Raw genomic sequence first — 25,421 nt, forward strand, 5'->3', positions numbered from 1 at the left:
GTGTGTGCATGTGTGTGCGTTAAGCTTGCTAAAATTTGTTCTGAAACATCAGGGAATCTAATATTCAGAAAAAATTTCCCTCTTAGATCTGTTTGCTTTAAATTTTTCCATTAAGTATAAAGTTCAGTTAGTAAATCAAGGTCACGTGCATGGTGGGGTCCTATAAAACTCTTGACAATGTCTAGACTACTTTCTGGTGTGAATATTTTTGAGAGGAACAGCTATTGGCTCATTAACGATATCAGTATCACAAGGCGAGTTGGGGATGTGTATTTTGAATCATGCGTACTTAAATTACTTATACAAGCCAATGATCAAATTGATAGTTAGTTAGTTACCCTTTGTTTTCTCATTTTCCTCATTACTTTTTGTAGCAAGTCTACTACTCATGGACCAAGACATTGGCTTCTCTGGTTAATATGGAAAGGATAAATTGTTGAAATCACAAAGCCCAGCCTATTCAGTTCACAGGAAGCCCCCCAAAGAACAGTAAATTGTGTTGTATGTTCATTTGGAATAAAGCAATATTTTTACCACTGCTAAGGTGAACTGAAACTTCTGAAGATTTGTCTGTTTTATTTACCCTTATTTTCATGGGGCATTCAAGGAAATTAGTGTTCACATAACCAGTCTTTTTCCAATTATTGGTGGTGTTGAGTTGTTATGTTTACACTGTTTTAAATAAAAAGGCATAGTATTTGAAAGTATATAAAAGATTTCTTTTACTGAAGTTTGGGAAAACCTTGATTAAAACTTCCTGTGGAAGACTCACATTCCACTGAAAAGGAATGTAACTAACTATTTCTGAATCAAATGTTGAATATACACAATTCTTATTTAAGGTTAAGCTGTTTCTGTTTAAAATACATTGCAAATTGCTCTCTGAGAACATTCTTTCTTTGATAAGAGACATAAATAGACATAATGCCATACAGGGAAAATAAAGAACATTGTGTTCTTATCAACACTGTTTAGGGGAAATTCAAAAGTCTCAAATGTTGAAAACATTGTGGTAGAAATGCATTTTATATTTAACAAAAGCTTCGTGGTGTTCATTAGTTGTCCCACTATTGTTCCTTTGTTTTGAATATAGAGGTAATACTAGACTCTTAAAAAGGATTATTACAACTTTTTAATGTCTCAATTATCTAAATTCTCATTTAGAAATATTATATCTATCTTTGGGAAAATTTTAGAAAAATGGTTTTAATGAACTGGTGTATAAAAACCCCATAACTTGCATATTCGATATGCTATTGTGTTGAAATTTATCACAATTATCAAACATTCACTGGAAGTCCTCCCAAGTCAACCTTGTCTTGGGTTTTTCACTAACATGCTACCTGTTGCATATCTAAACGGATTCATACAAAATCCACCTAATTAGGAGTGTGTGTATTTTGTGACTCCCTGCAGTTATTTCCTTTTTAACATCTTTCACTGCAGTTATATTAATGTATCTTTTGCTCTAAGGAGATCGAAGGTTGTCAATCAAACTTAAGTCCTGATCCGACCCCTTATTTTTTTTTTTAAGTCGAACTATATATTATGTGATTATAAATAGCCTCGTATGTTCTAAAATGGATGAAAGTTACACACATCCACTGGCGGCCCGATGTAAAGTTTAGAGATAAAGTTATGTCCAAATTGATAGTGGAGACAAAAATCCTCCGTAAAGAACAATTATTAATGGTCACTTTCAGTGGTCATTTGTCTCCTTTTGGAATATGAAGCTCTCCTGTGAAAAGGGTCCACACTCAAAAAGCACCTCTTTGGGCACCAGCAGACAAGTGCTGATAGCATCAAGGCTTTCAAAGTTGATGGAACGTGGCCAACACCTGGAGACATCGATACCTTGTCCTTCAAGCTCATGTGCCTACAGAGAAGTGTTTATTTCTACAAGACACTTTTGATTTTGCTTCATTTTCCCTGTATTTGTTATGTGAATAGGTATTTGGAAATTTGGTAATTAAGTTAGTCGCATATTCATTATTTACTGGAGAATGAATGTCACTCATTTTTCACTCTGCATCATCTTCTGATGTCTTTTTTTATAAAGTGTGTGTTATTCTGATTTGCCAGTGACTTCTATAGAATGCTGTTGTTCAAAATATATGAACAATTTTATGCTAATGAGAAATAGTGGAAATTATGTTTAAGAATTGGCATCTAAATTCTGATTTTTGTATGCACATTAAGTGCTCTATGTTTTACACTCTTGTCCAATATCTACCTTGCTATGGGTGAAGGACTAAATATTTGCAGATAGATCAAATCTCCAATGATTTACATTATTTCCAAGCAGCAATAGCGAGGTCCTCTGGAGGAGAAACAGTGCTATTTTCAGGACTCCACAATTAACCTGTTTTGATCATAACATATCAGACCTACCAAAAAGAGAACAGAAGGGCCAAGCAGATTTCCAGAGAATGATCACTGGCTTCTGAATTGACTGACAGCTACAATTTGAGTGGGGCTTTTGGCGACTACGGCTAAAGCTCTCAATAACCAGGTCTCCACCAGAATATGCTTGATGTATGCAGCAGTCACTCACACTTACCTTGCAGTATGGTGCTATAGGAAACCATGACTCCCTAAGTGAGGGGGGATGGTGACTCCTTTGATTCCAGCCCTGTAAACCAGAAAATATTGCCCTTAGACAAGTGCTATGAAACATTTCCCAAATGAGTATATAGTATACCTAGGAACACAGCAGGAGGGGTGGGGTTTTTATTTGAGCTTTTGGTATCCAGGAAACATTTTATATATAAAGAATACTTTTTAAATTATTATTCAATTGTATAGATTCAGTACAGTGTATTCAACGATAGCATGTCTTTACTCTGTTTGTACTTTAGTCTACAGAAATTCAGTCTTCATCCAAGAAAGACCAGCACAATGTTTCTGGGCTGTTCTCAATTTTAAATGCATCCCAATATGTCATGGGAAATGAGGCCTTTAAATAAGCTTTATCTCTTCCTCTTTTATTCTTTCTTTCCCTTTTAAAGAAATAGTGAGGGTAAAAGAAGAAATTCATTCCTTAAGATCAACATCGTTCTCTCATAATAATCTGTTTCCTACTGTGACTACACACACACACACACACACACATATATAAGTATATATGTATGTATAAAATATATATGTATATTACATTTAGGTGTTTGATTATTTTGGTGGCTTTATTTTTGCTTCATTTGACAAATATTAAAGTGATTGCCTCATGGAATGCCAACAAAATAATATCATTTAGAAATCAGCCAACTTGGCAATGTTTAGGTAATACAGGCATTTTCTAGTTTTTTCTCTTTCTAAGGTAAGCAGAAATATCCTTGGGTTGGAAAATTCAAAAGACCCTGGAGTAGAATGTCTGCTAGATTCTCTCTTAGAAATGAAGATTAAACTATGGGTATATATGATTACTGTCCCTATAGTGTATACTTTCAAATATATTTTTTTTACAAATTGAACCATTAGATCTCTCAAAGGGGCCTAAACAGGTGTCTTTGACTCCTAATGCCCACTGAACACTAGTAAGGAGTTGTGGTGAGGGCAGAATGGTGGTGGGGAAACCACATGTTCATGTTGGATACCCAGTGAAGATGTGAAGATACTAGCAGAGATGACCAGACTTGAAAGTACTAGGCCTCTAGTACCTTGATAACTCTGTCATAAAAACCTGTATTGATTGCATGTGTATTGTTGCCTATGAAAGAATTAATGATGCGATAGCAAGTAATTCTTATTGTTGGAAATGAATTAGAAAATCTTTATACTGGGAGTTGTCTTTGTGAAAGCTTCTAATTTATGTATACATAATAGTAGCTCCATGACCCCATCTGTCAAATAAGGAGGATGATCTAGTTCATCTCTGATTTCCCTTTCAGATTGGATGGAATGTTATCCAATCATTCCAACTCAGACTTTACCTCATTATTTGTCATCCAGTAACATAACACTTTGGAAATAAAATGGCTGTAAGACTTCAAAATTATTGGAATCTGTATATCAACCTGTGAATGACTTACATTTATAATATTCCATTTAATTTCCATGGAGAAATAGACAGGATCCCTTTTGTGATTGTTGTTAAAGTAAATTTACCTAGGCCAGGTAATAAAGAAGAAGGGATGGCCAAGAAAATATCTAATTTCAAAGCTTGAGCATCAAAATTTGCCCCAGATTTTTGAGTCAGTATTTGCCACAGATTTTTTTTTTTAAGAAACTGTAAACTGTGAACTTTTATTGAAGCCAGAGCAAAGGGTTCTGCAGAGAAGGCATGAGACCTTGAAGCTGTTCTCCTCTCACAGAAGCCGTGACACACTCTCATTGGATACACAGGATATTTACTGATATTTTCAGTTATTTGCATCCCAAACTTCTTAACATAAACTCTCCAATTAATAGTGAATAAATTCTCTGGAGACACTATTCACATTATAGTTGGAAATAATCCTGTCTTTGGGGGACATAATAGACCAGAAAAATGCAGAGGTTACTTACTTAATTTTGGTTGTAATTGCTGTTTTTAACAAATTAGTATCTGTTGGCTCTTCTAGCAGCATCCTGAGTAGCATTAATTCTCCCATCTATAATTTATCTTCATTGAGGTCAACATCTGAATTCCTAAGGATTTAATAAAACAACACAGAATGTTGAAAACCTGAATCAAAAACAGTACATCTCTTTAAATTGTGTTGGTGTTTAAAGTTATACGGACTCCATACAGTTGTTTACAAAATCGAAATAGAAGGGAAAAAATTCACATTTTCTTAACTTGTTTTTAATATATTTAGATGTCTGATAAACCACTCATACAGCCTTGTTACACTTTACATTGATACTTTTCTTTCTGAAATAAATTTAAATGTAAGGGCTTAAACAATCACACACACACACAGCACAGTACATATGGTGTGTTTAAAATGTTGTACTCCTTTTCCTTAGATTTTTCCTTTACAGGTCACCCAAGTATGTGACACTCCAAACTCTTATGACATGGAAGACCTTGATTTTAGATATGTTTCTTAGGAAATGCCTACAGCAAAAAAAAATGTAATGATTATCTTTTAAGGTTTGTTCTATATAACCTGCTTTTGAATTTTATCTCCAATAAAAGTCTGGAGAATAAATACATTTGTTCAAACTGAAACAAATGGAAGAATGGAAAACTTACCTTAAAATCACTACACATTTTCCAGTAGCCAATGTATATATTTTAAAGATAATTAGTGGGAAATTAATTGGCTCTTTCTTACTTTTCCAAGGATGCAACTGTACACATTAAATCTAAATAAAAAAACAAACTCACTTCTTAATATATTTGACCAATCATATTTTAAACAAAGAATGTAAATCACACAGAGAAGAATACATGCAAAATGGTCAGCAGAATATTTTTAGTTGTCATTTAAAATAAATTTACCAAAACCGATCTTTTGTGCCTGTGATAATAATTTTGTTTCAAGGAGTGTGTATGTATCTCCTTTACCTTCTTCCAAGAAAACATTTCAGAATGATGTCCACCAGTGTGGGATATGAAGGCTATGGGAAATAATACAAGCTGTATGTCCCTTGACATCCTAGTAAAGTTCCATTACGTCTGCACTTTGTTTCCAGGGAGATAAATCATATTGCTTATTAAAAATTAAGAAGTGAATTTAATAGTCAATCTAGTAATAATCTTGAGTTCACATAAGTTTACATACGTGGAGGAAATCCTTGACTATCATTTCCCTGTCATCCCTTTTCAGTAGCCTTTGATGAAGCTGGACACTCAGATTCCCTTAGGTTAGATTCTTACTACATGTTCCTCTTATCTCACTTCTCTTTTATTAAACAGGGAATTTTCAGCTAAAATGCGACACTGATGTGACTTGGTAGAAAAAAATAGCTTTGTTCTTTGAGTTGTATCACTGGGGGAATAAACTAGGAACGTTTCAAATGTGATTATAAGGTTCATGACTCTAACCAGTATCTTCCCATATACAGACATACCCCAGGGCCCTTTAATTTTCCTAATATTGTTAACAAACTTTTCAACCTTCTTATTGTTTTTTACAACAGTATTTTCCATTTTTTAAAAGACAAAGACAAAATCATCCATTCACATAAAAGAACAAAACAATAAGTAAAACAAAGCAATCATCCTTTAAACGATGACCAAAATACAAACCAATAACAATATTTGTAAAGGCTTCAAGTAAAATACTGAGTAAAAATCAAATCAAATCTAAGGTTAAAATAATGTAGAGAAATACTGGCAAATAGTTTGCATAATACGGTTTTTTCATGATTCTTGTGCAAAAGTGGACTCTTCTTTCCATAATGTTTAATGTTTTAGAACTTCTATTGGGCATTAATTATACCTATTTAGTATATTTAAATGTGCAAACATTTAAATATACTAAAATGTCCACTTTGCCATTTCTTCTAACGTGACACAAAGTTTATGAAAATTTGTGTAGATAGAAAAAAGTAGGAAGAATTAAAAAAAGAAATTATTATCTATTAACCTCTCCTTATTTTCTCATTGACACCTTTCACTGAATGCTCCCATATTTTAAGCTAAACACAGAGGAAGCTACTGAATCAATTACGGAGGCAGATGCAAACATATGTTGAAAATTAAAATGTCTGATACACAGATACAAGGAGTTGCAGTCTTCCTTGGATCCAAATAAAGCTGAAAAGTACTGTATAGCACAGAGTTTGAGATATGGGGAATTCTTTTGATTTAAAAAAAATTTGTCGTGCAGAGTCCATTCATTACAGCTAAAAAAATGAATAAGCATCACTGTCTTTTCTCCATTGAAAAAGAAGAGTTAGGCACATGATGCCATGAATAGTTATACAACAGAAAGATTTAACTAATAAATTTCTTTTTGCTTTGCTTTCTTATCTTACTTTAAAAATAATGTTACTGAAAGTGTGAAAAATAAGAAAATAATCGGCATGGATTCAGCTATGCTAAGACCATAGTAAGTAGTGTCTTTATATACTTTCTTCTCATTTTTCAATATATATGTATATATCATATATACATATGTATATATATGTAATATATATGTATATATCACCATTATTTTCCTACTGTGGTTTATTATAACTTAAAAAATAGTATATCATACTATACCATGGTAATACATTGTCTTTGTAAACATTTAATTTAAAGGCTAAATTCCAATTTGTTCTTCTATTATGACTTATTTAGACATTCTATTATTATTTGAATTATTCAAATATAATTATATATAATAAATATATTATAATTATTTAAATTGCTTCCATTCATTCACTACCCTAAGTAATTCCACAATTAAAATACACATTATTTACTCTTCCTTTCTTTTGAAAGGAAACTGTGGGTCCATGAACAAGTGTCATAGGGTCTGTATATCCTCAAAATTGTAAGTAATGCTTGTGTATAGGTTAGTATGTACATTCTTTGGTAGGGGGAGGAGGTCTATCAGTAAAAATTTTATAAGGTTAATAAGGAGATCTGTGAACTTCACTGGTTAAGAATAATTTTTTGAAATAATGTCTTGGTTACACATTATAAGAAATTGTATGGCTGGGTTAATGAATATGGCATTTTTTGCTTTCTTTTTTTTTTCTTTTTTCTTTTTAGAGCAGTTTTAGGTTCACAGCAAAACTGAGAAGTAGGTACAGAGAGTTCCCGTATACTTCTTGCCCCCACATGCATAGCCTTTCCCATTATCAACACCCCCACCAGAGCAGTACATTTGTTACAACTGAAGACCCTACATGGGCGCATCATAGTCAGCCAATATTCATAGTTTACATTATGGTGCACTCTTGTTATTGTACCTTCTATGGGTTTTAACAAATATATAATGACATGTATTCACTATCATGGTATTATACAGGGATTTTCACTGCCCTAAAAATCCTGTTCTCTACCTATTCATTCCTCTCTCCTCTGCCACTCCGCAGCAACCACTGATCTTTTTTACTGTCGCCATAGTTCTACCTTTTAGTATGGCCACTTTGAAAATTTATTTTAGACTGCTCAATTGATTTCTGGAAGTGGTAATATATGCAGTTTTAACATCACCTGAATTTTTTATTTATTTTGCTTATCAATATAACTGTAATTGGTTTAGATCTGTTCAGAAATGCATCATTTTAATGAAGCTTAATTTTAACTTTTAATTAGAAAAAATGTTACATGTTTACACAAAGAATATACAAGAAGAAAAATTTAAAAACACCACAGGAGATAACCACTATTAATATTTGAGTATATTCTCTTCCAATATTTTTAGTTGAATAAATATATACATTCCATATTTTAAAAATTGGAGTCATCTAATATTTAAAACATTTTGTCCTGCTTTATTAACTTTACATATGGTCTCTAATAATTTCCTCAGTTTGTAAAGTATCTTCACACATAACATTTTTAATGGTTACACAAGCCATTATATGGATGAAACACATTCATATTTTCAAAGGGTCCTTTAAATATTTATCATATATACTATTTGAGTTTTAAATGTTTACCTACCTTTGACTTGTGTGTTTCAAGACTGTATATACACATATATGCATTAATGTCTTTTTGGCATTAGCATATTTCTATGTAGAGATAGAAACAGATATTGTGTTCTCTCACAGTATTAATTTTGTTTTTTTGTAGCAGCCTGCTTGATGGAGTTTGACCATGAAAATCATAATATTTTGCTAATGTAGACAGCTGGATAAAAAGACGTAAGCCCTAGAGAAACCTCTGTACAGCTGACTATATTCACATCTCCCAATCCATACTCAAAAAACTGAGCATTAAAGGAGACGATGATTTAAAAACTGCCATCAGCTTTGGAACCCGGAAGGAGTGACATAAAAGCAAACCATTATAAAGAATTGAGAATATATGTCCAGCACTAGATGTTTTACATATATTAACTTATTTAGTCTTCATAATAACCCTATGAGGTAGATATAAATATGATCCCCATTTTAAAGATAAGGAAACCAAGGCATAGAGAAGTTAAGAGACTTGCCCAAAGTTTCCCAGATAACAAATTGTAAGGGGCTGGACTTCAAACCAGAGTCCTTGAAGAGTTACCCTTTATTTTCTAAACTCTATCATTATCTTCCTTGAGGAATTTCTGATAATCATAGTTCAAATGTTCAAGACAGTGTAGACTCTCCAAGGCTAATTGAGGATGATCCTGACCGTGATCACCAAACTCAGATAGGCTATAACCAGTGCTAGAAATGAGGGCAGAGCATAGCACTAATGAATGGGGACTGCACCCAATTTTACGGGTTATTTGAAATTCTCACATACAAAGTGCAGTGATCAGATATTTAGCAAAATCACTATTTCTTATCCCAAATATGACAGACAGTAGTGCTAGAAAGGAGGCCAGAAGGACCATATGCATGGCCATGGCTACACCCACTCTTTTCATCAAGTGAAGAATGTGTACAAAATGGTGATCCTCAGGTCATCTGCTTCAACAAAGCAAGAGTTAGTGTGTGGTTGCACGTTCGTGTCCATTCACTTCAATGCACCACACCATGGAAATATCATTATAAATGTGTGTGTGTGTGTGTGTGTATTATTTTTTTCTTTTGCCTACCCGATCCTTTATGCAATTCAACATACAAGGTGATACCAAGATAAATCAAGTGAAGTTCCAATTTGGGTGCCTCCATCTCCCTCCCCTAAATCCAGATTCAGTGGCTGCCAAAGCCAGAAGGGGCTTAGGGTAGGGTGTATGTGGTTAATAGAAGAAATACAGAAGATTCATTCAATCTCTGCCACACACCAACCATTATTAGGCAGACACAAGCCCTAGAGAAACCTCTGCATGGTCAAGGCAGAGAGACCACAAAATATCTCAACAGGAGCATGGTGAAGCAATTTGTAGGGAAAAACAAAGGTCAAACATACAGCTTTCAATAGGCAGAGGTCATGACTTTTCAAAATGAGATTTGCTCTAATGTTGCACCTTCGAAATTATCAGCTATTATATCAAAATAAGAAAATTTACACTCAGAAATGAAATAAAAGACTAAGAGCAATGGCTGAGAGTCAGTAAAAGAGAAAACACATTATATAATAAAGTCAAGAAAAAAAGTATTTAAAGAAGAAATAGAGCACAACTGAAATCTGTCAGAATTAGTAAATAGGAAAATTAGCAATGTAAAAAGACGCCCCAATAGTACTGGAGTTAAAAACGCAGGAAGCAAATTTCCTACTCTTTCTCCCTAAGATACATTATTTGTTCCAAAGCTTAAAAAACAAACAAAAAAAAAAACAAACGGAAAGTAACGTTTTTAAATGTTAAAAAAGCAAACAAAAATAATTCTACTCTCTTCTAAATAACAGGTGTCAAAGAGGAAATAAAAGTTTCAGTTAAAGAAAATTTAGAGTATAAAAAGCAAGACATAAAAAATGTTTAAAACCAACCAAAGCTGAACTCAGTGGTATCTGCAGAGCCTTGGATGAATTCAACATTAAACAAGAAAGATGTGTTTAAATTAAGAATTCAACTGAGAAAGTTAGAAAATAATATAATGCACTTAGAAAAAAAGTCCCATAAATATTTGGATCACAAAACCTTTTATCTTCCTAAGTACATTTAGTCTTTCATTAATGTTTAGCAGAACCGTCTTTGGGTAATTGCTATTTGTAATATCACTTATAAATATGTATGCATAAAACCCAAATGAAATGCTTGCAAATGGATTATACTCACATAATAAAAATTACCATGACAGCATAAGGTTTATTTTAGCAATTTAAATATGTTTTAATATTAATGTATTTAGTAACATGATTTATTTCCATAAATAGAAAAAACTCAGATATGATTCCATTTATATTCCTGAAAAAAGCATTTTGTTAATTAAGGGGAAAAAAACCCACTTCCTTAACAATGCAAAGTCAATGGTCAATATTAGACATAGCGATTAAACAAAACATTAGATTAATCTTCCTTGAAGAACATGGTCACTTTTTCACTACTAACAAAGCTAACAGAGATGAACATTATCTAGCAATAAGAATAAGAAAATAGGTATAAATATGGCAAACAGAGTCACAAGGATCTGAAAAAAATTCAAAAGTCAACAGAATGATACTATAAACAATTTCAGTAATAAGCCTGTAAACAAAATAGAATGGCTAGAAAATATAAGCTAAATAAGATCCTATTTGCAATATTAATGTAAATATATATTACCTTGAAATAAATCTAAGGGAACTACCAAATAAAATGGCATTAATGAATATTTAAATAAATGGGAATATAATTTTTCTCTTCATGGGAAAACTTCATATTTTAAACTCAAGAATTTCTAGTTTTATTTATAATTATAATGCAATCAAATAAAAGACATAGTAGGAATATTTTGGAGAATACATGAATGAGAATAGCCAAAAGCAGTTTGGAAAATAAAACTATATGGAAAAAATAGGGCCAGTTTATTATAAAATCAAAGATGTTATAATGCTTTGTTAAACCTTAGTGTGTTGATGCAGGTATAAAGAGAAATATAAGCAACAGCCCAGAAACGAACTCATAAACTTTAAAAAATGAATAGAAATGAAGGACATTTTAAATTATAAATTCACTTTGTTCAAGAAATGTTGCTAGAAAATTGTCTAGTTTAAAAAGGGAAATATAGGTCCTTACCTCATACCACATGCTATAATAAAATACTGATGAAATAAAGAGTTAAATATAATATATAAGCCATAAAAGACTGAGAAGAAATGTAGTTGGGCAAGAACTTTCTAGGAATGAAAGCAAAGAGGAAACCCCAAATTGGATTATATTTACAGAATAAAAATTTAAATGGATATTTATAAAAATATAAAGTATATGATGAAATTGGAACAGTATTTACGGTGTATGTTACAAAAGTTTACTATCTTAAAGAGCTCTTAAAAATAAGAAAACAACACCCAAATATTAATTGATTAATTATTTCAACAAATCTGAACTGATGCCTACTATATACTAGGTGGTGTTCTAGATGGTAGCAATGAAAAAAATGACAAAATGTGATGCCTCAGTGAGGACAATATATAGTGGAAATATGAGCAGATGGCAAGAACATGAATATCTGCATACCTACCCACCCAGCCCCCCACATGCACACAGAAAGAATGGCAGTGTGTATATGATACTATCTTTTATGGCTGAAATATTTCATAATAGAAGTTATATACAGAAAATTACATGAGGATTTATGTATAAGAATATTTACTACAGCATCATTTTAAATAGGAAATAATAAATTCAAATGGTTAAACAAATGATATTTTATATAATGATGACATTTTATTAAATCCTGTAAAGTTGAAATACTCTTAGATATTTTTCCCAGTATTACAGTAAATTAGGATATAGGATAAAATTGAATTATAATTTGATAACAAATAATAAATTTATACACCATGCATTCCTTCCCATATTTTTCCTACATATACATACATACATGAGTAAAACAAAACTAATAAAAGCAATTGAAAGATACCCCAAAATGCAGCTACAGAGAAATGCTTAAATTATGATACAACAGTAAGATGGATCGTATTGCATTATTAAATACTATGCTTTCAGAGAATATTGATTGCTTTAGAAAATATTCTCAATATAAGCTATTGGAAGAAAATATTAAGATATTAACAATGGTTATTTCTGTGTGGTAAGATGTTGAGAATTTTATACAATTTTCAACATGTTCTATTTTTAATAATGGATATGTTTTACTTTTATATTCAGAAGACGTTAAAAATAATTTTCAACAGTCTAATTTATGAAACCTAATTCAATATTTCATTAAAAAGTAATGGTTTTGCTTCCTATCCTTACAATCCTAATTAGTACATTGTTTTACGGTGTTTTCTTTGAAGGGATTTGCCTTTTAGTTTTTGGCATGCCTCTCTGGTTTGATTAACTGGGGCTTCTGTTCTGCTTCTCTGCATCACAATTGAGTGTTATATAGGAAGCAAAAAGAAGCAGGACAATATTATTATATTCCCCCCGAGGCTTCCTATTTTCCAGAGGTTAGACATATTGGCTCAACAGCACCAAGTCGCTGTACCAATTTCTCTCTCATTTCCCGGAGTTCAGAAATTCAACATATGAACTTTGAGGGAAAACAATCCAACTCATAACACACACCCTAAGGCGTTTTATGTTTTTATTATTTATATATTTCTAATTTTTAAAAAAAGCCTTTTTTTCCTTAATGTAAAAGAACTTCCAAAAGCACCAATGGTTCTTAAAATGTTCCCATCAAACCTTCAAATAAACAAGAAAATAAAAAAAAAAAAAAAAAAAAAAAAAAGTAATGGTTTTGCTTCCTATCCTTACAATCCTAATTAGTACATTGTTTTACGGTGTTTTCTTTGAAGGGATTTGCCTTTTAGTTTTTGGCATGCCTCTCTGGTTTGATTAACTGGGGCTTCTGTTCTGCTTCTCTGCATCACAATTGAGTGTTATATAGGAAGCAAAAAGAAGCAGGACAATATTATTATATTCCCCCCGAGGCTTCCTATTTTCCAGAGGTTAGACATATTGGCTCAACAGCACCAAGTCGCTGTACCAATTTCTCTCTCATTTCCCTTACACCCAGGGGCAAATGCCAACTTTCTTGTCTGTCACTTTCCAACTCAGGAAGCTGATGCGTATTTTTCCATTATTTAAAACTTGACAGATAGCTCCCAGCATCAAACCTTCAATGAAAACTGTTGGCCTCTAGCGGGGAAAGAGCGGTATAAGCTTTCAACATTCTAGTAGCTTAGAATGGATTTGGGGTGGTTCAAAAATTTCTTTAAAATCATATGTGATACTGAGCTGGTTTGCAGAATTCTATTTGTCATCAATAAAATGACATTAACGATAACTGCTCCCCGAAGCAAAGGTAAAATGTGTATTTATGTCCTTTGATAACGTGATGTCTGATGACAGAGAAAGCAGGGAGGGAGTCGGTCATCAAGTACCAGAGCCCATGTGACATGAGAGAAAAAATACTGTCCTGCTAACCACGCTGTTTTCTTTGTGGTAAGGAAGAACAAAGGCCTCACCCTGTGAGCCCACTCACTTCTCCCTCAAAAACCATGGTGACCAAGTGTTTCCTGTGCAGAGAGACTGGGTGGACAGAGTGGGTGAAAAAATAATTCTCCACACAGATATCCCCCACATGTAAACACATTAATGTGTTTTTGACCTCCTTTCCCGCCCTCCCTTCCTTAGGCATCTATTGAGTGCTATGTGTGAGAGCAATTCTAAAAGCAGGACATACAGGGGCAAACAAAACAGACGAGGTCCTTACTTTTCTTGGGCTAGAGTTCTATGAGGGAGATAGACAATAAATAAGCAATTAAATAATCTAATTTCAGCTTGTGATTTAAAAAACCTAAGGAAATAAGGAGTAGATGAGTGGGAAAGGAGGGGAAGGAGCTATTTTAGACAGGGTAATTGGAAGAAACACCTCTGAGATGATTCCATAGTGAGTACTGAAAAGGAGTCACCCAAAGACCTGGGCAAGGACAACGCAAGTAGGAGGAACAGCAAGTGTGAGGCTCTGAGGTGAGAGAAAGGTTGGCAAGCTGGAGCAGGAAGGCCAGAGTGTCTGCAACAGAGTTAGCTAGGATGAGCTCAAGGAGATGGTCACAGAGGACAGGCTAGCACAAGCCATGTCACATAGGGTCTTATAAGACAGAGTATGGAGTTTTGATTTTAATTTAAGTGCAACAAGGCAACATCAGAGAGTCTTAAGAAGAGGAGAAGTCTGTTCAGATTTTCTTTAAAAAGATGACTTTGGCTTTGGTGTAGAAAATGGCTTCAGGGTAGTAAGAATAGATGAAAAAGATTATGATGAGAGGCCGATGGAATAACACAGGTAAGAGATGATGGTTGGTTGGACTGGGGTATGTGATAATTACACAAAGACTGGGGAAAAAATGATGATTTGTTTAGTATTTTACATTGATAGTGGGATTTCTCATGCTTTATGTGTAATAATCCTTAAAGTCCCTTCCAACTGTAAAAATCATAAAGGTTAATCATTAATGATCTTAGGGGAGTTCAACAATAACTTTTCATTCTCTAAAATCATTATAATATATTTGATAGTGGAATTGCAACATCTATCTCAGTATATATCCATTTTAAAATATTTTCAAATTTTTAATTTCAGAGAACTACTCAGTGAATATTAGTCATTTTTGCTGTTTCAGATGCTAGAGATAAATTTTTAGATTGGAATTAAGTGTTTTTAATTTATAGCTCAAATTGTGTTTTCAATCCCATACTCTTTGGAGCTAGCATGCATGGCTGGCTTCCGAGCCAGGATAAGTCTGAAGTGATGATAATCTGTGTAAGAGAGCTGACTGTTGTGATATGGATAATAAAGGTAATATTGAGGAGCAAAATTTAAGATTCCTCCTTTATTGTCCTAAACAACTGATGCTTTGCAAAAATTATATGATGATCTTTTAAACTGTGACCAACATTTATTCATTCAACAATTTGGTAAGATGCTGGTTAATAAAATAGAAATGGTCCTAACCTTCACTGCTTAGAGTAACTTTCTGAGACAAAAAAATTAATAAAGAAACAAATATGGGTGTGTGTGTGTGTTGACAACTGTCATGAAGGATATGAATAGGCCATGACGGCATAGAGCAGGGGTGATTTGGCACCCACTTATGAAGATGTTTATAAAAGGCCTCCCTCGGGAGGACATATTTAAGCCCACACATGCTTCAGCCATGTGAGGTGTAGTGGGGGCAACATTCCAGGCAAGGGAAATTACATACACAAAATTTCTTAGAGAAGAAAAGGCTTTAGCAGTTCAGGGAAGAGAAAGAAGGCCAAGGAAGCTACAAATAGATAAGTGAACCTCTGAAGAAAAGTCAGGAGTTAGATCAGAGTAGAGATAGGATTGGTATTAAAACTTTCTAAATCCTGTGTTTGTCCCTATTATCCCTTTCCTAGTTCCCAACTCTGACAGCATCTCAACTACCTGGGAATTAACAGAGTGTTAACAAGTCAATAATCCCCTTTGAGTATTTACACTAAGATGGATTCCAAAACAGGAAAATTGTTTCAACGCTATATTAGAATGGGTCGTAAATTTGAATGGAAATGATTAAGTCTTTTAAAGAAAGAATCATCTTAAGTGGCTGCATTAATTATTGCCATTAGAACCATTAAGGTGACTAAAAACTTGTTTACACTAATGGATATATAGGGAGCATTTTTTCTTTCTTAAGTATCTTCTCATTAGTCAGTTCTCAGAGGAAGCAGAAATGGTTCCAGATATTCTTTGTGAACAAAAGTTCGGAAGAAAGAGCTACTAAACTTTTATTAAATACCTACTTTATAACAGTACTAAAACTAGGGGGTAAATTTTCATAAATTAATTAATTCATGTCACTTTGGGGAGAGCTATTATAAACTCATCAGCAAAATACGTGCTTATAGCAAGTGAATGTCCCCTGTTAAGAAAACATCAGGCATTTTGTCTGTGAGTTCTGGACTTCCTTCTTCCCTTGAGTAGAATTTTCAGAATCCTGGCCCCTGAAGGGATGGGGATGACTTTCCAGGGGAGGGTGGGCAAGTGTTGAAAGCTTTGATGGTGGAGGGAGGGGGTGTGCAATCTGAGAAAAGCCTCTCAAATTAGAAGGCAGGATTCTGTGGGTGCATAGAGGCAGCAGAGTACCCATCAGCCACAGAGTACCCCACAGGAGTCAGGATCTCAGCCCGATAAAAGCTGCTTGGTTGTCTATGAAGGTTCAGCTCTTAGCCTGTGTGTCCAGTGTGTCACATGATGTCAGCAGAGAGCAACTTGGTGAGGGTCAGTGCTATGAGAACTCCCAGATCTGATATAATATCCTGTGTGAAATCATGTAACAAGAAGGAATGGAATTTCAGAGGACCAAAGCCTGTGCCTTTCTCATGATTTCATAGATTTGACCCATGGCATTGTTTCATATATAATCCAAACAAGGAAAGGAAAGCACTGAAGAATTACTGTGCATGGACTTCTCTTTGACCTTGGGAATTGATGATATGCAATGGTTTTGGTATATTTTTTTTAACAAAGTATATTAAAAATGAAAATATATACTATAAAAATGTCTTATACTTTGTGTATTGTATAATTAGCTAATATACACCTATATTAAATATTTACTGCAATCCTATAAAGAAGATATTATTATACCCACTATACAGATAAGGAAACGAAGACTCAAAAATAGTTCATGACTTGCCAAAGATTACGTATATAGTGTCAAAGTGAGGACTGAAACTAAGACCATTCTCTCTACCTCTACTCGCCTTCTAAATATATCTACGTACACATAGAGAGATACATATATAAATATATCCATAGGAAAATATATACATACAAACATAAACAAATATCTGTAGCCTTTACATCTGTATGACGCTTTCCCTCTCTCCCTGTAATTCTCTCTCTCTTCTTTTCTCTTTATCTTCCTCAATGGATGCCTTTCTTTATATCCCTCTATTCAGATGCAACTGAAACTACTGAGTATCCTAGTTTGCCCACATATTCTCTTTGAACGTACAAAGTAAAGTTTCAGGGGAGGGATAGACTTTTCTGAATAATAAAGAAATAAAAATTTTTAGTTTTGAAGGGACAGCCTGGGATGAAAGAGAAGAGTTTTGTAAGGAGGGGAAGAAAAATATGAGGAGCACTGAGAGAGGGAGAGCAGTGAGAGATAGAGAAAACACGAGACAGAGAAAGTGGGGCAGCAGGAGAGTGACTCTGTATGTGAAGGGAATGGGACTCTAAGAAGAGTCTTAGTCACTTGAGAACATTCTTACATCAGCAAATGGCTAATACATTTTTAGAATAGGGATATCTGAGATTAAATGCAAACTTACATCCTACTCTGTGTTGTAATTGCTCATTGCAACCCTCAAACTGTAAGTTTGCCCATGACAGTCCCTGTTTTAGAACCAAAATCCCACGTCACAAGAAATCCCTCAGTCTCAGGTAAATTGGTCACCTCTGTAATATTCTTTCCAGAGACCACTGGCTCCAGTCTGATTATGGGAAAATATCAAACCCACATAAATATAGGGATAGTCTGTATACTGTATATATTTTGGTCAATGCCGTTCAAACATTTCAAGGAAAAAAAAGATTGAGTAGGGCTTCCCTGGTGGCGCAGTGGTTGGGAGCCCGCCTGCCGATGCAGGGGACACGGGTTCGTGCCCCGGTCCGGGAGGATCCCACATGCTGCGGAGCGGCTGGGCTCGTTAGCCATGGCCGCTGAGCCTGCGCGTCCGGAGCCTGCGCTCCGCAACGGGAGGGGCCACAACAGTGAGAGGCCCGCATACCAGGAAAAAAAAAAAAAAAGATTGAGTAATTGTCACATATTAGATGAGACTAAGGAGACAAAATAATGAAATAAAACATAGTGTTTGGTGTTGAACTGTGTCCCCACAAAATTCATATGTTGATGTCCTAACGCCCAGTGCCTCAGAATGTGACTGGTTTTGGTGATAGGATCTTTAAAGAGGTAATTAAGGTTAAATGAGGTCATTAAAGTGGGCCCTAATCCAATAAAACAGGAGCCCTTTTGAGAAGAAATTATGACACAGACACACACAGAGGAAAGACCATGTGATGACAGGGAGAAGACGGTCATCTGCAAGTCAAGGAGAGAAGCCTCAGAAGAAACCGACTGTTGACACCTTGATCTTGGACTTCTAGCCTCCAGAACTGTGAGACAACAAATTTCTGCTATTCAAGCCACTCAGTCTATGGTACTTTGTTATGGTAGTTCTAGAAAATTAATACACGAAGTGTCCTGGATTGGATTTTGGAGCTAAAGACATTAGTAAAAAAAAAATTGGATAAACCTGAATAAAGTCTGTAATTTACTTAATAGTATTGTGCACATGTTAATTTTTTAGTTTTGATACATGTACCAGATGTTAAGATGGAAGATGTTAACATTAGGGGAAACTAAGTGAAGAGGATATGAGAACTCTCTCTAGTAACTTCAATTCTTTTGCAAGTACATAACTACTTTAAAATAAAAAGTTTTTTAAAAAAAATCAAAGCACAAAGACAAAACATGCATAAGGCAGGACATCTCAGAAACAAACCAAACAAATATACAAAAACCTAGCCTCACTGTTAAAAAGGAGAATAGAAGAGACATGTTGAGATGAAATCAGGGAGGAGATATAGTGACATAAGGATCAACATACTGAAGACTGAACCCAGGATCCTCACCCTCAGCTGTGTTTCCTATATCAGTAAAGAGATCACTCCCTTGGTTTTTATACACATTCTATTCAACACCAAATAGGTCACTTCAAACAAAGCTTAAAAAACAAACAAAAAAAAAAACAAACGGAAAGTAACGTTTTTAAATGTTAAAAAAGCAAACAAAAATAATTCTACTCTCTTCTAAATAACAGGTGTCAAAGAGGAAATAAAAGTTTCAGTTAAAGAAAATTTAGAGTATAAAAAGCAAGACATAAAAAATGTTTAAAACCAACCAAAGCTGAACTCAGTGGTATCTGCAGAGCCTTGGATGAATTCAACATTAAACAAGAAAGATGTGTTTAAATTAAGAATTCAACTGAGAAAGTTAGAAAATAATATAATGCACTTAGAAAAAAAGTCCCATAAATATTTGGATCACAAAACCTTTTATCTTCCTAAGTACATTTAGTCTTTCATTAATGTTTAGCAGAACCGTCTTTGGGTAATTGCTATTTGTAATATCACTTATAAATATGTATGCATAAAACCCAAATGAAATGCTTGCAAATGGATTATACTCACATAATAAAAATTACCATGACAGCATAAGGTTTATTTTAGCAATTTAAATATGTTTTAATATTAATGTATTTAGTAACATGATTTATTTCCATAAATAGAAAAAACTCAGATATGATTCCATTTATATTCCTGAAAAAAGCATTTTGTTAATTAAGGGGAAAAAAACCCACTTCCTTAACAATGCAAAGTCAATGGTCAATATTAGACATAGCGATTAAACAAAACATTAGATTAATCTTCCTTGAAGAACATGGTCACTTTTTCACTACTAACAAAGCTAACAGAGATGAACATTATCTAGCAATAAGAATAAGAAAATAGGTATAAATATGGCAAACAGAGTCACAAGGATCTGAAAAAAATTCAAAAGTCAACAGAATGATACTATAAACAATTTCAGTAATAAGCCTGTAAACAAAATAGAATGGCTAGAAAATATAAGCTAAATAAGATCCTATTTGCAATATTAATGTAAATATATATTACCTTGAAATAAATCTAAGGGAACTACCAAATAAAATGGCATTAATGAATATTTAAATAAATGGGAATATAATTTTTCTCTTCATGGGAAAACTTCATATTTTAAACTCAAGAATTTCTAGTTTTATTTATAATTATAATGCAATCAAATAAAAGACATAGTAGGAATATTTTGGAGAATACATGAATGAGAATAGCCAAAAGCAGTTTGGAAAATAAAACTATATGGAAAAAATAGGGCCAGTTTATTATAAAATCAAAGATGTTATAATGCTTTGTTAAACCTTAGTGTGTTGATGCAGGTATAAAGAGAAATATAAGCAACAGCCCAGAAACGAACTCATAAACTTTAAAAAATGAATAGAAATGAAGGACATTTTAAATTATAAATTCACTTTGTTCAAGAAATGTTGCTAGAAAATTGTCTAGTTTAAAAAGGGAAATATAGGTCCTTACCTCATACCACATGCTATAATAAAATACTGATGAAATAAAGAGTTAAATATAATATATAAGCCATAAAAGACTGAGAAGAAATGTAGTTGGGCAAGAACTTTCTAGGAATGAAAGCAAAGAGGAAACCCCAAATTGGATTATATTTACAGAATAAAAATTTAAATGGATATTTATAAAAATATAAAGTATATGATGAAATTGGAACAGTATTTACGGTGTATGTTACAAAAGTTTACTATCTTAAAGAGCTCTTAAAAATAAGAAAACAACACCCAAATATTAATTGATTAATTATTTCAACAAATCTGAACTGATGCCTACTATATACTAGGTGGTGTTCTAGATGGTAGCAATGAAAAAAATGACAAAATGTGATGCCTCAGTGAGGACAATATATAGTGGAAATATGAGCAGATGGCAAGAACATGAATATCTGCATACCTACCCACCCAGCCCCCCACATGCACACAGAAAGAATGGCAGTGTGTATATGATACTATCTTTTATGGCTGAAATATTTCATAATAGAAGTTATATACAGAAAATTACATGAGGATTTATGTATAAGAATATTTACTACAGCATCATTTTAAATAGGAAATAATAAATTCAAATGGTTAAACAAATGATATTTTATATAATGATGACATTTTATTAAATCCTGTAAAGTTGAAATACTCTTAGATATTTTTCCCAGTATTACAGTAAATTAGGATATAGGATAAAATTGAATTATAATTTGATAACAAATAATAAATTTATACACCATGCATTCCTTCCCATATTTTTCCTACATATACATACATACATGAGTAAAACAAAACTAATAAAAGCAATTGAAAGATACCCCAAAATGCAGCTACAGAGAAATGCTTAAATTATGATACAACAGTAAGATGGATCGTATTGCATTATTAAATACTATGCTTTCAGAGAATATTGATTGCTTTAGAAAATATTCTCAATATAAGCTATTGGAAGAAAATATTAAGATATTAACAATGGTTATTTCTGTGTGGTAAGATGTTGAGAATTTTATACAATTTTCAACATGTTCTATTTTTAATAATGGATATGTTTTACTTTTATATTCAGAAGACGTTAAAAATAATTTTCAACAGTCTAATTTATGAAACCTAATTCAATATTTCATTAAAAAGTAATGGTTTTAAAAGAACTGGAAAGATGGCGGAAGAGTGAGACGCAGAGATCGCCTTCCTCCTCACAGATACATCAGAAAAACAGCTACACGTGGAACTTCTCCTATAGAACACCCACCGAACGCTGGCAGAAGACCTCAGACCTCACAAAAGGCAAGAAACCCCCCACGTACCTGGGTAGGCAAAAGAAAAAAGAATAAACAGAGACAAAGAATAGGGACGGGACCTGCACCAGTGGGAGGGAGCCGTGAAGGAGGAAAGGTTCCCACACCCTAGAAGCCCCTTCGCGGGCGGAGACTGTGGGTGGCGGAGGGGGAAGCTCCGGAGCCTCGGAAGAGAGCGCAGCAGCGGGGTGCGGAGGGCAAAGCGGAGAGATCCCCGCACAGAGGATCGGTGCCGACCAGCACTCACCAGCCCGAGAGGCTTGTCGGCTCACCCGCCGGGGCGGGCGGGGGCTGGGAGCTGAGCCTCGGGCTTCAGTTGGATCCCAGGGAAAGGTCTGGAGTTGGCAGAGTGAAAACAGCCTGAAGGGGCTAGTGCGCCACGGCTAGCCGGGAGGGAGTCCGGGAGAAGTCTGGAGCTGCCAAAGAGGCAAGAGACCTTTTCTTCCCTCTTTGCTTCCTGGTGCGCGAGGAAGCGGTTTAAGCGCGCCGCTTAAAGGAGCTCCAGAAACGGGCGCGGAGCTACCGAAGAGACAAGAGACTTTTTTTTTTTTTTCGCCTCTTTGTCTCCTGGTGCGAGAGGAGAGGGGATTAAGCGCACCGCGTAAAGGAGCTCCAGAAACGGGCGCGAGCCGCGGCTGTCGGCGCGGACAGCAGAGACGGGCGTGGGACACTAGGGTTGCTGCTGCCGCCACCAAGAGACCTGTGTGCGAGCACAGGTCACTCTCCACACCGCCCCTCCCGGGAGCTCCTGCAGCCCGCCACTGCCGGGGCCCCGGGATCCAGGGACAGCTCCCCCGGGAGAACGCGTGGCGCGCCTCGGGCCGGTGCAGCGTCAGGGGCCGGCCTGTGCCAGAGCCCCCGAATCAGCTGCTCCTTTAACCCCGTCCTGTCTGAGCGAAGGGCATCTGAAGAAAAGTCAGGAGTTAGATCAGAGTAGAGATAGGATTGGTATTAAAACTTTCTAAATCCTGTGTTTGTCCCTATTATCCCTTTCCTAGTTCCCAACTCTGACAGCATCTCAACTACCTGGGAATTAACAGAGTGTTAACAAGTCAATAATCCCCTTTGAGTATTTACACTAAGATGGATTCCAAAACAGGAAAATTGTTTCAACGCTATATTAGAATGGGTCGTAAATTTGAATGGAAATGATTAAGTCTTTTAAAGAAAGAATCATCTTAAGTGGCTGCATTAATTATTGCCATTAGAACCATTAAGGTGACTAAAAACTTGTTTACACTAATGGATATATAGGGAGCATTTTTTCTTTCTTAAGTATCTTCTCATTAGTCAGTTCTCAGAGGAAGCAGAAATGGTTCCAGATATTCTTTGTGAACAAAAGTTCGGAAGAAAGAGCTACTAAACTTTTATTAAATACCTACTTTATAACAGTACTAAAACTAGGGGGTAAATTTTCATAAATTAATTAATTCATGTCACTTTGGGGAGAGCTATTATAAACTCATCAGCAAAATACGTGCTTATAGCAAGTGAATGTCCCCTGTTAAGAAAACATCAGGCATTTTGTCTGTGAGTTCTGGACTTCCTTCTTCCCTTGAGTAGAATTTTCAGAATCCTGGCCCCTGAAGGGATGGGGATGACTTTCCAGGGGAGGGTGGGCAAGTGTTGAAAGCTTTGATGGTGGAGGGAGGGGGTGTGCAATCTGAGAAAAGCCTCTCAAATTAGAAGGCAGGATTCTGTGGGTGCATAGAGGCAGCAGAGTACCCATCAGCCACAGAGTACCCCACAGGAGTCAGGATCTCAGCCCGATAAAAGCTGCTTGGTTGTCTATGAAGGTTCAGCTCTTAGCCTGTGTGTCCAGTGCATCACATGATGTCAGCAGAGAGCAACTTGGTGAGGGTCAGTGCTATGAGAACTCCCAGATCTGATATAATATCCTGTGTGAAATCATGTAACAAGAAGGAATGGAATTTCAGAGGACCAAAGCCTGTGCCTTTCTCATGATTTCATAGATTTGACCCATGGCATTGTTTCATATATAATCCAAACAAGGAAAGGAAAGCACTGAAGAATTACTGTGCATGGACTTCTCTTTGACCTTGGGAATTGATGATATGCAATGGTTTTGGTATATTTTTTTTAACAAAGTATATTAAAAATGAAAATATATACTATAAAAATGTCTTATACTTTGTGTATTATATAATTAGCTAATATACACCTATATTAAATATTTACTGCAATCCTATAAAGAAGATATTATTATACCCACTATACAGATAAGGAAACGAAGACTCAAAAATAGTTCATGACTTGCCAAAGATTACGTATATAGTGTCAAAGTGAGGACTGAAACTAAGACCATTCTCTCTACCTCTACTCGCCTTCTAAATATATCTACGTACACATAGAGAGATACATATATAAATATATCCATAGGAAAATATATACATACAAACATAAACAAATATCTGTAGCCTTTACATCTGTATGACGCTTTCCCTCTCTCCCTGTAATTCTCTCTCTCTTCTTTTCTCTTTATCTTCCTCAATGGATGCCTTTCTTTATATCCCTCTATTCAGATGCAACTGAAACTACTGAGTATCCTAGTTTGCCCACATATTCTCTTTGAACGTACAAAGTAAAGTTTCAGGGGAGGGATAGACTTTTCTGAATAATAAAGAAATAAAAATTTTTAGTTTTGAAGGGACAGCCTGGGATGAAAGAGAAGAGTTTTGTAAGGAGGGGAAGAAAAATATGAGGAGCACTGAGAGAGGGAGAGCAGTGAGAGATAGAGAAAACACGAGACAGAGAAAGTGGGGCAGCAGGAGAGTGACTCTGTATGTGAAGGGAATGGGACTCTAAGAAGAGTCTTAGTCACTTGAGAACATTCTTACATCAGCAAATGGCTAATACATTTTTAGAATAGGGATATCTGAGATTAAATGCAAACTTACATCCTACTCTGTGTTGTAATTGCTCATTGCAACCCTCAAACTGTAAGTTTGCCCATGACAGTCCCTGTTTTAGAACCAAAATCCCACGTCACAAGAAATCCCTCAGTCTCAGGTAAATTGGTCACCTCTGTAATATTCTTTCCAGAGACCACTGGCTCCAGTCTGATTATGGGAAAATATCAAACCCACATAAATATAGGGATAGTCTGTATACTGTATATATTTTGGTCAATGCCGTTCAAACATTTCAAGGAAAAAAAAGATTGAGTAGGGCTTCCCTGGTGGCGCAGTGGTTGGGAGCCCGCCTGCCGATGCAGGGGACACGGGTTCGTGCCCCGGTCCGGGAGGATCCCACATGCTGCGGAGCGGCTGGGCTCGTTAGCCATGGCCGCTGAGCCTGCGCGTCCGGA

At 35.0% G+C, this 25,421-nt stretch overlaps 1 protein-coding gene across 1 annotated transcript in view; it reads left to right on the forward strand.

Annotated features, from left to right (window-relative positions):
* NRG3 (neuregulin 3) overlaps window positions 1–451 on the forward strand; it is a 1,100,783-nt gene extending 1,100,332 nt beyond the window's left edge. Inside the window, exon 11 of the mRNA XM_055081126.1 lies at window positions 375–451. Within this exon, the coding sequence (XP_054937101.1) occupies window positions 375–440 (66 nt within the window). The 3' untranslated portion in view covers window positions 441–451. The remainder of the gene's footprint in view (window positions 1–374) is intronic.
* The last annotated feature ends 24,970 nt before the right edge of the window (window positions 452–25,421 follow it).

This window comes from Physeter macrocephalus, chromosome 20 (genome assembly GCF_002837175.3).
Source record: "Physeter macrocephalus isolate SW-GA chromosome 20, ASM283717v5, whole genome shotgun sequence".
Classification (NCBI taxonomy): domain Eukaryota; kingdom Metazoa; phylum Chordata; class Mammalia; order Artiodactyla; family Physeteridae; genus Physeter; species Physeter macrocephalus.